General features: G+C 43.0%; 1 protein-coding gene across 3 annotated transcripts in view; it reads left to right on the top strand.

The window, feature by feature from the left end:
• CTDSPL (CTD small phosphatase like) overlaps positions 1-14,867 on the top strand; it is a 214,356-nt gene extending 199,489 nt beyond the window's left edge. For 2 of the 3 annotated variants that reach the window (XM_063126640.1, XM_063126628.1), the window contains 2 exons: positions 4,242-4,427; positions 10,773-14,867. In XM_063126640.1, the coding sequence (XP_062982710.1) occupies positions 4,242-4,427; positions 10,773-10,898 (312 nt within the window). In that variant the 3' untranslated portion in view covers positions 10,899-14,867. The remainder of the gene's footprint in view (positions 1-4,241; positions 4,428-10,772) is intronic. The other variant, XR_010025468.1, reaches the window with a different exon arrangement.
• Positions 14,868-17,243: the final 2,376 nt, after the last annotated feature.

The following is a 17,243-nucleotide window of genomic DNA, read 5'->3' as shown; positions in this document are numbered from 1 at the left end:
GAGTGGTCGGGACACGCTATGAAATCTCCTTACTGCTCAGAGGAGGGACAAGATTTCTGTGGTTCAGGAAACAAAGTCTTGTCTTATAGAGCAGCATATTTGTGGGTCCAGGGTTGGCTTTTCTGTGGACAAAGGAACGAGCATTCTTCAAAGTATTTAGCTGTAACTTGCCGTTTATTTTCCGTAAGTTCTAGACCAGCCTTCCTCAACCTGGGGCGCTCCAGATGTGTTGGACTACAACTCCCAGAATGCCCCAGCTGATGCAGTCTAACACATCTGGAGCGCCCCAGGTTGAGGAAGGCTGGTCTAGACTTTACCGACTCTGGAACGATGAAGTAGGTTTACTCCTATGAAAGCTCATGACCCACCATCCGTTTAAATTCGTTTGAAAATCGGTTTGACATTTTCTTCCCCAGGAAGGCCTTCAGCACTCTTAATATCACAGAAGCAACTGTTAACTACCTGCCCCACTGAGTTTTTTAATGTGATTTGAATTTCATGTGTTTTATTATATTCTTCATGCTGTAATTCGCTGTGATTTGGCTACTCAAGTGAGATATAAAATGTATCATTGATGGGGAAATGCATTTTAATATTGATATTATAAATATTAAATTACATTTCCCCATTCAAGAGCTGTTTGGAAAGCCCCAAGCAATAGAAATATCAGTCTTTCACATCTGCATGTCATATCAATATATAAGGGTTTAGTGGCACAAATTCAGTGTACAATTCAGGGCGATGGACTGGCATTGCTGCCAGAGCACTTCTGCTCCTGCAACTTAAGCATTCTTCCTTTCTCCTGGTAACGTTCAAACAGACTTCATATATTCATTTATTTAGAGTATTTTTATCCCGCACCTCAGCCAAAAAGGCTCTCGGAGCAGCTTACAATTTATTTATTTATTTATTTATTTATTACGTTTCTATACTGCCCAATAGCCGGAGCTCTCTGGGCGGTTCACAAAAATTAAAAACATTCAAAGTATAAAACAACAGTATAAAACCATAATATAAAATACAATATAAAAGCTCAACCAGATAAAAACAGCAGCAATGCAAAATTACAGATTTAAAACACCAAGTTAAAATTTATTTATAAACTGTTAAAATGCTGGGAGAATAAAAAGGTCTTCACCTGGCGTCTAAAAGCATATAATGTAGGTGCCAAGCGAACCTCCTTAGGGAGCTCATTCCACAGCCAGGGTGCCACAGCAGAGAAGGCCCTCCTCCTGGTAGCCACCTGCCTCACTTCCTTTGGCAGGGGCTCGCGGAGAAGGACCCCTGAGGATGACCTTAGGGTCTGGGCAGGTACATATGGGAGGAGGCGTTCCTTCAGATAACCTGGCCCCAAGCCGTTTAGGGCTTTAAATGTTACTGTATTTCTTCGATTCTAAGACGCACTTCCCCCCGCCCCATATAAACATCTCTAAAAATGGGGTGCGTCTTAGAATCGCGGGTGCGATTATTATTCTTAGAATCAAAGCTTTTTTTCTGTTGGTGGTACTGAAATTAGTGTGCGTCTTTACAATCGATGGCGTCTTATAATCGAAGAAATACGGTAATACCAGCACTTTGACTCAGGCCCGGACCTGGACTGGCAGCCAATGAAGCTGGAAAAGGACTGGTGTAATGTGGTCTCGTCGGCCATTCCCTGTTAGTAACCGTGCTGCCCTGTTTTGTACCAGTTGAAGTTTCCGGACCGTTTTCAAAGGCAGCCCCACATATAACGCATTGCAGTAATCCAAACGAGAGGTTATCAGAGCATGGATAACTGTAGCTAGGCTATCTCTGTCCAGATAAGGGCGCAGCTGGTATATCAGCCTAAACTGATAAAAGGTGCTCTTTGCCACTGAGTTCACCTGTGCCTCAAGTGACAGTTTTGGATCCAAGAGCATCCCCCAAACTATGGATCCGATCCTTCAGGGGGAGTGCAACCCCATCCAGGACAGGGCAAACGTCACCTCGCCGGACAGATGAACCACCTGCAATTGATCAGTAAAGAAGACAGTCCTTGCCCTCAGGCTTACATTCTAAAAAAGACACGACACACAAGGAAAAGGGGATGGGGAGGGAAGAGGGAGAAAATAAAAAGAAATTAAGGAGACTGTTCAGGCTGGTGGGAAGGCCCTGCTCCATCCTCTCATCTATGATTTTATTAGAATATAAGCCTATGCGGCAGGGTCTTGCGATTTTATTGTTTTACTCTGTACAGCACCATGTACACTGATGGTGCTATATAAATTAATAATAATAATGATAATAATCTCCCAATGGAGGGGCAGATCAACAGCTCCTTCTTCCCCACAGGGTGAAGATGACAGTTAGCCCTGTGTGTGTGGGGTGGGTTTCCAACTTCATGTGATGTATTGTCAGGAGTTGTTCTTGCTGTTCTATCTCTTGTGAAGGAGCAGGGACATAAATCAATTCCTCCACCATCCACAGAGTTCACCAGAGCCTTTTTGAAGCTGTCATTCCTCAGCACCACAATGAAATCAGAAGGCTCTTATTTTCTGAGATTCCATATGATACATAGTCCTACACTTGAAAGCAAAATTGGGCTGGTCTAAATTATTACTATGAAAGTTTAGTGTTGACAATCCAGTAGTTTTAATCCTGCTCAGTTTGAGCCCTAGTTCATATCTTTATGTGATGGAATACATTTTAAGATGCACAGAATAGAAGTTGGTGCTTTCATGTACCAGTAGCCCAAAGCGTGTTCAATATATTTATAATGGCTTTTCCACCTCTTCCTATGCAAGTTTTGAGTGTGCCTGACATGAAGACCTTCACTTGCCTGCCCACACCACAAAGTTCAACAAGGCATCATGGACAAACCACAGTGCAATTTAGGCCAAGCTGGCTACTCTTGCTATGGCCTTAGGAACGAGACATGGTACGAGTAGTTTAGAATAGTTTTAGAGTAGAGTAGTATTGTGGCTGTACTTGTTCCCTAACTATGTTTGAATGATTTGCAAGACTTCTTTCTTGATTAGCTGGGCAACAGTTATCGAGTCAGTGGCTGATATCCAAAGACTAGTTCTGCAAGCTCAAGGGGGCTTTAGATTTGCTGGTCTTGAATAGTAGCCACCCTGTGAGATAAGACTTTGGAGTGGGTCAAAAATCCTACAGGATTATTTCAAATGCTCTTGGGTATGCCTTAGTAGTTCTTTGGTTCCCTGGCCAATACGTTCAAACACAACCAAGATGGACAACCGTCTGTCAAGTATGCTGTAGGGTGGATTCCTGCATTGAGCAGGGGGTTGGACTCAATGGGCTCGTCATAGATTGGTCTGTAATGAAATAAATAAATAAATAATAGGAAAAGAGAGAAAAATATACCCCACTGGCCATGGAAGTTAAAGAACTATGGCAAAAGGAAAAGGTCACAATTATTCCGTTAGTCACATCAGTCACTGGCATCACATCAAAAAACTATACAGAAAACCTTCAGAAAATGGGCCTAACAAAAACTATACAGAGAACCTTCAGAAAATGGGCCTACCAAAAACTATACAGAGAACCTTCAGAAACTGGGCCTACCAAAAACTATATTTTATTGTTTTACTCTGTACAGCACCATGTACATTGATGGCGCTATATAAATAAATAAATAATAATAATAATAATAATAATAATAATAATGAGAACTTTCAGAAACTGGGCCTACCAAAAACTATACAGAGAACCTTCAGAAATTGGGCCTACCAAAAACTATACAGAGAACCTTCAGAAATTTGGCCTACCAAAAACTGTACAGAGAACCTTCAGAAACTGGGCCTACCAAAATACATCCACACCAACAACCAGAAAGCAGTCATGCTTAAAACATGCTCAGTTGTCAGGAAATTCCTGAATCTGTAAAAGACAGCATGACTTGGCAATGCCCGTCATGTCCGTCTAGAAAAACCGCCATGAGTGAGAAAGAGATAATAATAATAATAGGCTTGTTTAATGACTTTGTTGAAAAGGGTTGCTTTCAGATAAGGAGTTTATCGTGCCACCATTGCCCCACCTCATTCATGGAATTTTATGGAGGCAGATCCAGATAATGTAACCCTCCAGTTTTTTTCTTACCCAAGAAAATCCATGAAGGCGTAAAGAATAGCTGGACAGTGCCTTCTAATTGATAGTACTAGGAGCCCTCCACCTGGAAACAACCAAGAGGTGTTGAATTTTTACAGGGAAAATGTCAGATATGATATGTTAATCCTATATCCTCTTTTTCTTTAAAATCCAAGTATGCAGACCCAGTGGCAGACTTGTTGGATCGCTGGGGTGTGTTCAGGGCTCGTCTCTTCAGAGAATCCTGCGTTTTCCACAGAGGAAATTACGTGAAGGATCTAAGTCGACTTGGGCGAGAGTTGAGCAAAGTTATTATAGTGGATAACTCCCCTGCATCTTACATCTTCCATCCTGAAAATGCAGTAAGTACTAGTAGTTAGCTGTAAATGGAATCGTTCTTTTGTCTTTAGATTTGTGTATTCGGGCCTGTGCTGCCTTTTGAGATGTACAAATGTTTACTACTGTAAGATACAGCAAAGTAACGTCAACAGTGGGCCCGTTCAGAAGACACCTCAAACCAGGGCTTTAACAACGGTGAATAAAGCAAAAAGGCGTATTCACCATGGTTAAAGCCATGGTTTAAGGCGTCTTCTGAACACGGCCCGGCTTTCTGGCTTAACCACCGTGGTTAAAGCCATGGTTTAAGGTTTCTTCTGAATACAGCCCAGCTTTCTGGCTTAACCACCGTGGTTAAAGCCATGGTTTAAGGTGTCTTCTGAACACGGCCCAGCTTTCTGGCTTAACCACTGTTGTTAAAGCCATGGTTTAAGGTGTCTTCTGAACACGGCCCAGCTTTCTGGCTTAAACACCGTGGTTAAAGCCATGGTTTAAGGTGTCTTCTGAATACGGCCCGGCTTTCTGGCTTAACCACCGTTGTTAAAGCCATGGTTTAAGGTGTCTTCTGAATACAGCCTGGCTTTCTGGCCTAACCACTGTGGTTAAAGCCATGGTTTAAGGTGTCTTCTGAACACAACCTAGCTTTCTGGCTTAACCACCATGGTTAAAGCCATGGTTTAAGGTGTCTTCTGAACACGGCCCGGCTTTCTGGCTTAACCACAGTGGTTAAAGCCATGGTTTAAGGTGTCTTCTGAACATGACCACTGAGGAGTAAGTGGTGAGAAATGGTTTAAGATATTAAGAGGCATGCAATTTACCTCTGAGCTTGTTCTAAAGAGACCAGAGGGCAATCTACACGAGCGAGTTGGTGTGAAGGGAGATCAGTTTGAGGTCCTTTGCCACACATGACGTCGCCGCCAACCCGCAGCCCACCAACCCCTTCCCTCCTGAAAAACTGCATTTTCCGAAAATCCTTTTAGTCCATTTTTTTTTTTTTTTACTTAAAGCGGCTCCCAGGTGGTTCTGCTGCAGCATGTCTGATCCCTCTGCATTAAATTCTGACTGTGCCTCTGTGACGTGAATGTGACACAGCAGTGATGTGGTAAAGGGGTGGGGCTGTTCCCCCCCCCCAATTTATTTATTTATAACATTTTTATACCACCCAATAGCCGAAGCTCTCTGGGCAGTTCATTTCCTCTTTTTCCTGCAGTAGCTGGTGCTGGTGACTAGAGGAATAAATTTTGTTCTGAATTTTCAGTGCCGGCAGCTTGTTTAGGACTGATAAAGGCCAAACCAGACAAGAGGTAGAGATCTATGACTGGAAACTTTTATCTAAACAGAACAGCTGGGGTTGTGGGGTTGATCAGTGAAGCACTGGGAGGATTTTTAACCTAGGGGCATGGAACCTCTTGTTGGGCTACAACTACACTCATCCCTGACCATTGGCCATGCTAGCTGAGGCTAATGGGAGTTGTAGTCCAAAAAGTAAACAGATAAAATTCTAGTAAATGCCTAAAACTTTTCTCCCAGGCGTTTAGCAATATGTCATTAGCCTGGGTTTGTTTTTGTATGTTTTTGCGGTTTTAAATTGTATGGGTTTTTATTTTTTTATTTATTTATTTTATTTATTACATTTTTATACCGCCCAATAGCCGAAGCTCTCTGGGCGGTTCACAAAAATTAAAACCATAATAAAACAACCAACAGTTTAAAAACACAAATACAAAATACAATATAAAAAGCACAACCAGGATAAAACCACGCAGCAAAATTGATGTAAGATTAAAATACAGAGTTAGAACTGTAACATTTAAGTTAAAAGTAAGTGTTAAAATGCTGAGAAAATGAAAAGGTCTTCAGCTGGTGACGAAAAGAGTACAGTGTAGGCACCAGGCGGACATCTCTGGGGAGCTCATTCCACAGCCAGGGTGCCATAGCGGAGAAGGGCCTCCTCCTAGTAGCTATGTTTTTGTGATTTTAAAATCTTGTATATTGTTTTTAAGTGTTTTTATCCTATGCAAACCGCCCAGAGAGCCTCGGCTATGGGGCGGTATACAAATGTAAATAATAATAATTCCACAGGGCTATCTTTCCGGCGCCAGGTTAAAACTTTCCTTAATCACCCACATGTTTTTTAATGGTTTTTAATGCTTTATGTGTGTATGTTCTGTGTTTTAAAATGTTAAAATTTTGTATACTTGTTTTTATCTCAATTTTAGAATTTCTGTAAACTGCCCAGAGAGCTCTGGCTATGGGGGCGTTATATAAGTGTAATAAATAGATAAATAAAATAAAATAACAAAGGCTCATCTCCTTGTTGCTGCCAAACAGAAATTTGTATGCCGCAGCATGAACAACAGGGCCTCCCCCGAAGATCACCTAGTCCTAAATTGTATAGGGCATGATGAGCTTTGCCAAGTCATGCGGTCTTATACTGATTCAGGGATTTTCTGACTATTGAACATGTTTTAAGTACAACTGCATTCTGGATGTTGGTGTGGATGTATTTTGGTAGGCCCAGTTTCTGAAGGTTCTCTGTATAGTTTTTGGTAGGCCCAGTTTCTGAAGGTTCTCTGTATAGTTTTTGGTAGGCCCAGTTTCTGAAGGTTCTCTGTATAGTTTTTGGTAGGCCCAGTTTCTGAAGGTTCTCTGTATAGTTTTTGGTAGGCCCAGTTTCTGAAGGTTCTCTGTATAGTTTTTGGTAGGCCCTGTTTCTGAAGGTTCTCTGTATAGTTTTTTGATGTGATACCTGTGACTGATGTGACTAACGGAATAATTGTGACCTTTTCCTGTTGCCATAGTTCTTTAACTTCTATTAGTAGTAGTAGTAGTAGTAGTAGTACCACCATCACCCTATAGCAGATGCTCCCTGGGCAGTTTACAAAGATTAAAAAAACACACATTATAACACAGTATACACATTTTAAAAACCATTTCCATAAAGCACACAAACAAACAGTATACATGGAGACAACATATATCAAAAAGCCATTTATGGTGGATGTCATGTTCAATGAACTGGTTTTTTTTCTGTTTGGGAGCAGGAATGTCTTCATAAATCCTAGATATCCAAACCGTGATCTACATGAGTTTGTGCTGAATTAAAAAGCCAGGGCTACGAAGAGTATTGCACAACTTGGGAGCCAGCTTGGAGAGTGAAATGAAAACCCGAACATACCAGAAAGAGAACAGATCTGGTTCTCACTGGTGCATTCTGCTCCCTGCCTTGCTCTGCAGGTGCTGATAGCTGCACTCTTATTATTTTCCCTATTCCATGCTGTAGTATTGGGAGAAGTTCTGGAGCAAGTTCAGGGAATATTTTCCCACTCAAGGGCCATATTCCCTTGTGGGTACGATTCCAGCTAAATGCTAGTAGTGGGCGGGTCAAACTCCAAAAGTAGGCCGGGCCAGAGGCCCACACGGAAGGTCTTCTTTCCTTGTGTCTCCATCCTCCCACTTTGTCCGTCCTTCCCCCCACCACACACACACACAGCTGACGTGATCCAAGAAAAACAGATAAGAAACAGGGAAAACGGCTGCAGCAGGCAGAGCCAAGGTGGTGTTGCAGGAAGAGATCACTCTCGTCTTCCATTGACAGGTCGCCCCCTCTCCCCCCATTCTTACCTGTTAGATCCCGATCAACAGCAGCGTGGAAAGGGAGATTGAAATCTCCACTCCACATCTCCTATCTCACTCTGTTCAGCTGATCCTCGGGAAACTGCTGTGGGAAATGGGGATACAGCAGGCAGGGCCAGGAGAATGAATGGGGTTTGGGGGACCTGCCAACAGGCTGGAAGGGAAGGCCTGCAGGGAACCCTTGTTTCAGTTTAAGGAAAACTAGGGAGAAAAGGAAATAAGGGATGGAGCCACCCAGGATTCCACAGACAGGAGAAGTAACCAAAGGAAGTGAGGCAGGTGGCTACCAGGAGGAGCAGGGCCTTCTCTGCTGTGGCACCCCGGCTGTGAATGAGCTCCCTAAGGAGGTTCGCCTGGCACCTGCACTATACTCTTTTAGATGCCCGCTTCTGAAATCTCTTCATTGGCTTCCAATTCACTTCAGAATCCAATATAAACTTCTCCTGTTAACCTTCAAAGCTTTTCACGGTCTAGCTCCTTCCTATCTCTCCTCTCTCATCTCACACTATTGCCCCGCTCGTGCTCTTCGCTCCTCTGATGCCATGTTTCTCGCCTGCCCAAGGGTCTCTACTTCCCTTGCTCGGCTTCGTCCATTTTCTTCGGCTGCCCCTTACGCCTGGAACGCTCTTCCAGAACATTTGAGAACTACAAGTTCAATCGCAGCTTTTAAAGCTCAACTAAAAACTTTTCTTTTTCCTAAAGCTTTTAAAACTTGATGTTGTGCGGACTTTATACTGTTAGTTTTACCCTACCCTGTGCCTGTTGGCATTCTCTTCCCCTCCTTATTGTTTTACTATGATTTTATTAGATTGTAAGCCTACGCGGCAGGGCCTTGCTATTTACTGTTTTACTCTGTACAGCACCATGTACATTGATGGTGCTATATAAATAAATAAATAATAATAATAATAATAATAATAATAATAATAATGCCAGGTGAAGACCTTTTTATTTTCTCAGCATTTTTAACAGTCTTATTAACTTCGTTTTAACTTCGCTGTTTGAAACTTGTATTAAATTCTGCATTGCTGCTCGATTTTATCCTGGTTGTGTTTTTATATTGTATTTTATGTTATGCCTTTTATACTGCTTGCTTTATATTTTCAATGGTTTTAATTTTTGTAAACCGCCCAGAGAGCTCCAGCTATTGGGCAGTGTAAAAATGCAATAAATAAATAAAAACCTGCACGTTGACCCTTCAGTAGCCTGGGCATCAATATAACTAAGCCCATTGTTTTAAAATCTTCAGTGGCAACTGGACATCTGCCTTTTTCCAACCCTGATTAAAGCCATGACTCACTTCCCCCACACCCATACCTTAAATATGAATGATTACCAGGACTAAAAGAGGATGCGTGCCATCCTTAGTTATGTCACAGGTCTTCGGCCTATCACATATTCTGCCCTCATGAGATTTCAAAGCCATTTTGCCTTAATAGTGTAAGCTGGGAGCATCTAGTCTTATCATACAGAAGGTACCAAATGTTCACTGGAAAAATATATGTGGATGATACCGAACGGTTATTTCTTGGAGCTGTGAATGAAATTTCCTGACATTTTGGGGACAGCAAGGGAGGGGGGGAGGCAAAAGCAACTTCTCACAGCCTGAGGCGGATATTAGAGCCACCTATCGAAGCACCAGAGCTAGACGGTATGTACTGGTACCTTGTTTCACAATATCATTTCTCCATTGCCTCTGCTTAGGTCTCATCTACACCAAGCAGGATATTCCACTATGAAAGTGGTTTATAAAAGGCAGGAGCCACACTACTGCTTTATAATAGTATTGAAGTGCACTGAGAACAGTTGGGACCCATGACACATACCATAGACCGCTTTCATACCACTTTCATAGTGTTCTATCCTGCTTGGGGTAGATGTGTCAATGGGCCCCAACAGTTATCGATGCACTTCAGTACCACTATAAAGCAGTAGTGTGGCTCCTCTCATTCATTTATTTATTTATTGATTGATTGATTACATTTCTATACTGCCCAATAGCCGGAGCTCTCTGGCCGGTTCACAAAAATTAAAAATGTTCAAAGTATAAAACAATAGTAAAAAACCATAATATAAAATACAATATAAAAGCTCTACCAGATAAAAACAGCAGCAATGCAAAATTACAAATTTAAAACACCAAGTTAAAATTTATTTATAAACTGTTAAAATGCTGGGAGAATAAAAAGGTCTCCACCTGGCGTCTAAAAGCATATAATGTAGGTGCCAAGCGAACCTCCTTAGGGAGCTCATTCCACAGCCGGGGTGCCACAGCAGAGAAGGCCCTCCTCCTGGTAGCCACCTGCCTCACTTCCTTTGGCAGGGGCTCGCAGAGAAGGACCCCTGAGGATGACCTTAGGGTCTGGGCAGGTACATATGGGAGGAGGCGTTCCTTCAGATAACCTGGACCCAAGCCGTTTAGGGCTTTAAATGTTACTACCAGCACTTTGAATCGGGCCCGGACCCGGACTGGCAGCCAATGAAGCTGGAAAAGGACTGGCGTGATGTGGTCTCGTCGGCCAGTCCCTGTTAGTAAGCGTGCTGCCCTGTTTTGTACCAGTTGAAGTTTCCGCTTTTATAAACCGCTTTCGTACTGCTTTCATAGTGGAATATCCTGCTTGGTGTAGATGAGTCCTCAGTTGCATGTAAGACACTTGACTTGATCAAGGGTTGTTGTTTTTCGTTTAATTTAAAAAGTGTTTTTGTTCAGTGCTAAAATTCTCTTTTGGTTTTAGGTGCCTGTGCAGTCCTGGTTTGATGACATGACAGACACAGAATTGTTAGACCTTGTTCCTTTCTTTGAAGGACTAAGCAAAGAAGAGGAAGTCTACACTATGCTTCATAAACTCTGCAACAGGTAGCCCTCCAAGCCTAAGTGGCTGTTTCGCTGCGGCTTCCCCGGGACATCCAGTTGTACACAGCATCTCAGAGAGAGGATGCTCTTGTCAAGAGTTTTACGGCACTCTCGATCTTCCTCTTAAAATGCTGTACATGAAGGACAATCGTGAACTGATGCTACTAAATCATGGGAAATACAGACGCCGTAAGGTGATAAGACTACTTTTTTTAAAAAAAGGGAAAAAATTAAAAGAAGCTATTTTGAATGGGACTGTTTTAATGAATTTCATAAATGGACATATTTTACAGAACCCGCTTTTTTCTTAAAACATGCCAAAAAAAAAAAAAATTTGAAAGTTTGATGTTGCTCCAGCAAGTTGACTTAACCCTTTCCCTACCCTTTCCCATCCTGCTATGCAGATCATTTTCCCCACTCCACCCCGCTTATAGAGCAGTTGATCTGACTCTGAACTTTCTTTCTTCCATGATGAAGTGCCTTTTTGAATGTTGTTTTGAGATTTAAAGGGGCGGGGGGGGGGAATCATTTTTGTATAAGGCGTATTTCCAGACATCTTTTAGTCTTGTATTGTTTAAATGCTTTAAGAAGAAGAAAAAGCTGGAAATCTTTTATAGAGCATTGTAATATATGGAAACAAAGGAGGAAGCTGAAAGAGGTGAGGGGGTTCTGTCTCCAAGATGATGCCATCAGAGTTGTATCGGCGACAATTGTGTCACATTTGAAAGGTTCAGGAGTATAGGAGTAGGAATCGCAGTCCACCGGGTTCTATAAAGGTCAGTGACACAGCCGTCTTACTCATTTGGGTCCTGTTTTGCACATAGCTTAGAATATATCTGCATTTTTGAATGAATGCGGCAAAATGGAATAGGATGCGCACACAGTGGCAAGTCGTTTCTCAGCACCTTCGGGAGGGAGAGGGGGCGTCTTTTTCCGTCTTTGCTAACGCACAACTGCCAGGTGTTTCTGATGATGTTCCTGATGAGATACTGATAAAAGCATTGAGGACAATGGGTCTATTTATAGGAACCAAAGGCACAGTTACAAGATGGGGGATACTTGGCTCAGCAATACTACATACGAGAAGGATCTTGGGATTGTTGTAGATCGCAAGCTGAATATGAGCCAACAGTGCGATATGGCTGCAAGAAAGGCAAATGCTATTTTGGGCTGCATTAATAGAAGTCTAGCTTCCAAATCACGGGAGGTACTGGTTCCTCTCTATTCAGCCCTGGTTAGGCGTCATCTAGAGTATTGCGTCCAGTTCTGGGCTCCACAATTCAAGAAGGACGCAGACAAGCTGGAGCGTGTTCAGAGGAGGGCAACCAGGATGATCAGGGCTCTGGAAACAAAGCCCTATGAAGAGAGACTGAAAGAACTGGGCATGTTTAACCTGGAGAAGAGAAGATTGAGGGGAGACATGATAGCACTCTTCAAATACTTAAAAGGTTGTCACACAGAGGAGGGCCAGGATCTCTTCTCGATCCTCCCAGAGTGCAGGACACGGAATAACGGGCTCAAGTTAAAGGAAGCCAGATTCCAGCTGGACATCAGGAAAAAACTTCCTGACTGTTAGAGCAGTACGACAATGGAATCAGTTGCCTGGTGAGGTTGTGGCCTCTCCCACACTAGAGGCCTTCAAGAGGCAGCTGGACAACCCTCTGTCAGGGATGCTTTAGGGTGGATCCTGCATTGAGCAGGGGGTTGGACTTGATGGCCTTGTAGGCCCCTTGCAGCTCTGCTATTCTATGATTCTATGATTCTATGAAGCTTGAATTCTTTCTTGACAGAGGCCATGTCTACACCAGCCGTTTATACTGGGATCATCCCTGTGCATCCAAATGACACACAAGCCATGGCTAGACCAGGCCTATATCCCAGAATCATCCCTGCGCATCTAAATGACACACAGGGGATCCCAGGAGCAGGCAGGGATGACCCCTCCATTTGCCTGGGACAATCCTTAGGTGTAGAAAAGGCCAGAGAGATGACCTGTTTGCGTAATATGGGTCCCAAGCCCCAATGAAACAGGTGGGAGGTGACCCACGAGCACAACTTCCCACTCCTCTCGGCGGGGTGGATGTGCAGGAGACGTTCCCGATTTTATTGTGCCCCATGTGTTTCGTTTTGTTCTTAGCTGCTGCTACTGAAGGTTCACCAAAGGGAGCTGAACCCTGGCTGTTATACTGTTCTTCGCCACTGTGCCTGTGCTACTGAAACCTTTGTTGTAACGTTGCAGACTGGGGCAACGAATAAAGTGCTGGCCGTTTTTGTATCAAGCTTAATCAAATGAGGCCTACAAATTTTTATTTTTTATTTTAATTAGGGTGGTGCACCCTGTTCTCAGTGCTTCATTGTGGGTTTTTAAAAATCCTTTCCCCTGCTTTTATGCTTCTTCCTTTAAAAAATATCAGGACGTGATTCCATGCTTCCCATGGCTAAATATTTTTCTAGCATCCATCAAATCAGACCTGGGGTTATTGTCCCTTTACTGAATTGCTGGGATTATTAGAACTGAAATATGTCTTGGGGTTTCCCACGTGTTAAAATCAGAGAGTTCGTCTTAAGTTTCTCCAATAGCTTTCCATTACTTGGGTGGTACAAATTTACTTTATTCAGAGTGAAGAACGCCAGTGTTTGTCCTTGGAGTGTGAATTTCTGGTCTCAAAAAAAAGTTGAACTTCCATAACCTTTTTGAAACACTTGGAGCTAAAAGACGGCACACCTAAAAGCATGATCCTTTTTTGAACATTTTCATCTCTCCTCCCTTTCCTTCCCCCCCCCCCCACCTTCTATATCTAAGGCCAATGTTTGTTATCTTTGCACCATCGGAAATCCACGTTTGCTGAAATTAGCCATATAGGACAGGAATTGTCCACAAACGTTTGGTGCTTAGCCCAGCAAACTGTCAAATGCTGAAATGGCTTGTTGTCGTGACTTGCCTTTTACCTGGTTATGGTCAGTAGGAGCCTCAAGGAGCTGAGATGGATATATCGCTCTCAGTTACAAACACTGAAGAAGCAGCTGAACCCATTTATTCACAAGAGAAGCAGGCCAGCCTCCACAGGCATGGGATAGGTCACCCAAGCTCGTGCCATTCAGACGTGTTAGACTACCAACAACTCCCATCATTCCCAGCCAGCATGTTTGGGGATGATGGGCATTGGCAGTCCATCACATCCGGAGGTACAGAGTCTAGGAAGGCTGGAATAGGTTATCACAGGCACAGTAGAAAACAGACACGTCATTCCGTAATCCAATTTCACTCCATGTTTGCAAATCACTTACAGCATTGTATAAGCAGTACAATCCCATTTGGCCCAAAATGGTCACCCATTGGAACGCCATCAACACCTTGTTCGCCCACCAGAAGCTATTACCTTATTTACTGTATGTTTCGTTTGCCAAGAATCTGGCCACACAGAGAAATGCCAACAATTAGGGTGTTGTTTTTCGTTTTTCATTGTTGTTGTTTTTAATATGGATTCTGGTTAGTCCATTAAGCTTACCTTCAATCAAAGTGTTCTTTAATTTTGTATTTGAACTCAGACTAATGAAACGGTTGTACTGCCAAAGTATGTTCTCTAAGCAGTATTTTTCCACTGTATTTCTGGCCTTCTGAGCCTCAAATATAGTCTGCAGGGAAAAGTATTCAGGTTGTAGTGAGGGCAAGTTCGATGGGAATGATTGGAACTGAGGAGAAGAAAACCACTGGTAGTGGGTTCTTCTCACTCGTGTTGAACCTCTTGAACTTTCCAATTGCGAGTTGCCATCATCTTGCCCTTTCTAGTGCGACGTGACCTTCTGACAGTTTTGTGCGCTCTTGTTTGTACATAACGCAGACCATTTTCATTCAATGTTCACTTTTTTATAAAAAATAATAATAATCAGTGATTTTATCTCTAACCAGTTGCCTTAAATGTCTGTGAATGAATGTTGATTATTAAAAGTGTCTTGTAACGTTGTGGAATCCACATCCAATGGACAATGGAACTTCTGTTCTTGGTTTCCCTCCCACTCTGATGAACTCTGTGATATTAAAATCTGAAAAACAGCGACTGCTTAGAACAATCTCATGACAACTTAAAGACTAAGCTCACTTCGTCAGTGGTTTGTTTTATGTTCATGGAAGGAGGAACTTAGTGGGAGCAAAATCAGCTGTGGCCGTTTCCACACCTGCCTTTTTTTCCAGGGATCGTCCCGGGATCATCCCTGTGCATCCAAATGACACACAGGGGATCCCGGGAGCAGGCTGGGACGATCCCTCCATTTTCCTGGGATAATCCTTAGGTGTAGAAAGGGCCTGTGTTTGACTGGTAATAGCTCAGCCCCGTGGCTCATATTCTTGTGCATTTCAGAAGCTGATTTGTGTTTCAGAGCCATGAAAAGAATGCAGCTAGACCTTACTTCAATGTGACAAAACTTGCCCAGTGGTCTGTTCTTAAACCACGGTGTAAGGCATGGGATACCTTGGCCTTTGGCTTTCTGTAAGGTGCAATGGACCTGGGATGGTTCATCGCTACTGACCAGAGCGGTCTTCGTTTCTGCCCAAACCTGTTTTCCTTGCACCCTGTGTGCTTGGGTTTAGCCAAAGTCCTTGGTCCCTTTTCAGAAGGTGCTTCCAGACGGAGGGCTGCTAGGGCTTCCAATCAGATGCCCTTGTGCACCTATTCCATCGATTCCTCCTTAATGGGTTTTTTCCCTGTTAACAAAAAAAGATGGAAGAAGTGGGGCAGAAACATAGTACTACATAGGCTACAAATGGGAGACAGCATCATCTGGAAACACCCAAACACACCCTTGAGTTTCCATGTTTGAGGCAAGGTGGCAAGGTGATTTCAGGATCAAAGCCTCACCTGACTGCGCGCCTGCTTTGAAGAGACAGAGCTGATGACATTCACGATATACTGCATCATCGGTATTATAGGCTTCACGGAACATTTTGGGTTTCTAAATAAGAGCAGGTGAGTGATCACCGTATATTGTAAAGCACTAAAATTCCAGGCTTGACATCTCTTCTGGTTGATGTGGTTTTGATATTTTATCAGCTCTTCCTACCCAGTAGTAGCTGAACAAAGCAGGAGAGGGGCCTTTCGTAAACCCACGACCATAATACTTCTAAAAATTGGTGTGTGGTTGGCAAGTTTGATAGAACACATTCTGATTTCTCTGTGTGTAGATAAATATACCAAGAAAAGAAAGATTGGTGATGTAGACACTGAAATGCTATTTCAGAAGTCACTAAAGTGTTGCCTAACCTGAAGTTCTGTTGTCTGTTGTATGCTGGGTTTGGGCAGTGGGATGGATAAAAACGACATGAACCAGGCCACAAGTAGGGTGATTTAGACCATGAGTAACTTGCACTGAGCAGAGAGGGAAGACCACGAGCGTCATCACACAGGCCTTTTATTGCGTGCCCACTTACGGATGTTCACAGGTCCTTTTGACGACGACATCTGCACCCCACGGATCTCCCACTCCTCCTTGCCTCCTTTCCGTCACAAAACAGACCCCTTTAAATCCGATTATTATTTTTTGAAAAGGAATGTGCTGCCATTTCCTGCTGTGTGCAGGTAAAGCGGCGTGATAAAATCGGCCACTGAGTGGGCCATAGGGTCATTGTTTATTTCCTCTTTCTTCCCCTGTGTGAAGAAAGTGGACGTATCGTGGGACAGAACCAGGGGGTGGGGAGAAGCGACAGTAAGGAAACGCAATTCCCCCCCCCGCCCCGTCTGATGACGCTCTAAATGGGCCCTTGCATTGCCTTCATGTACACCGGCAGTGTAAATGGGAAAACAAGGCTTTGCCCAAGGCTATGGGAAGTTTCCTCATGCTTGCAGTGCAGCGGGTTAGATTGTGCCCAGTATAATTTGCCTGACTAAGTATTTAGTTTTTAACTCAAATTGCGAGGCAGAGCGCTTTGGATACATGAAAAACATCCCACAAGTGTAACCTTGGTTAAACTGGCAAACTACGGCTGTGCCCAGAATATATTTTGTCAAAATGAAAAAAGAAAAAGTGCAGTGTGTATGTGTGTGTTTTTGAGAGCAAGATCGTCACCAACTATGTAATTGCTAGTTATTTTGGATGACTCCGACAATTTTATTTCTTCTTGTTTAGCCTTTCTGTTGTAACATTTAAAAAAAGAAGAAAGATTTTTTTTTTCATTGCTGAATCTCTCCATCTCAAAGAGTTTTAAATTTCCAGTGTGTGTACAACCCTCTGTCAATGTATTATTTACAAATTAGGATGATTTTGGGAACAATCACATCTCAAAAACCCTGGCTTTGTATTGGGATATTGCAGCTTGGAAATGTCGGTGTAAAAATCTGTAGTCTTTATATTTTCCAAC

Source organism: Elgaria multicarinata, chromosome 1 (genome assembly GCF_023053635.1).
Source record: "Elgaria multicarinata webbii isolate HBS135686 ecotype San Diego chromosome 1, rElgMul1.1.pri, whole genome shotgun sequence".
Classification (NCBI taxonomy): Eukaryota; Metazoa; Chordata; class Lepidosauria; order Squamata; family Anguidae; genus Elgaria; species Elgaria multicarinata.
Note: the sequence above shows the minus strand (reverse complement) of the source record. Positions and strands in the feature narration are given on the sequence as shown.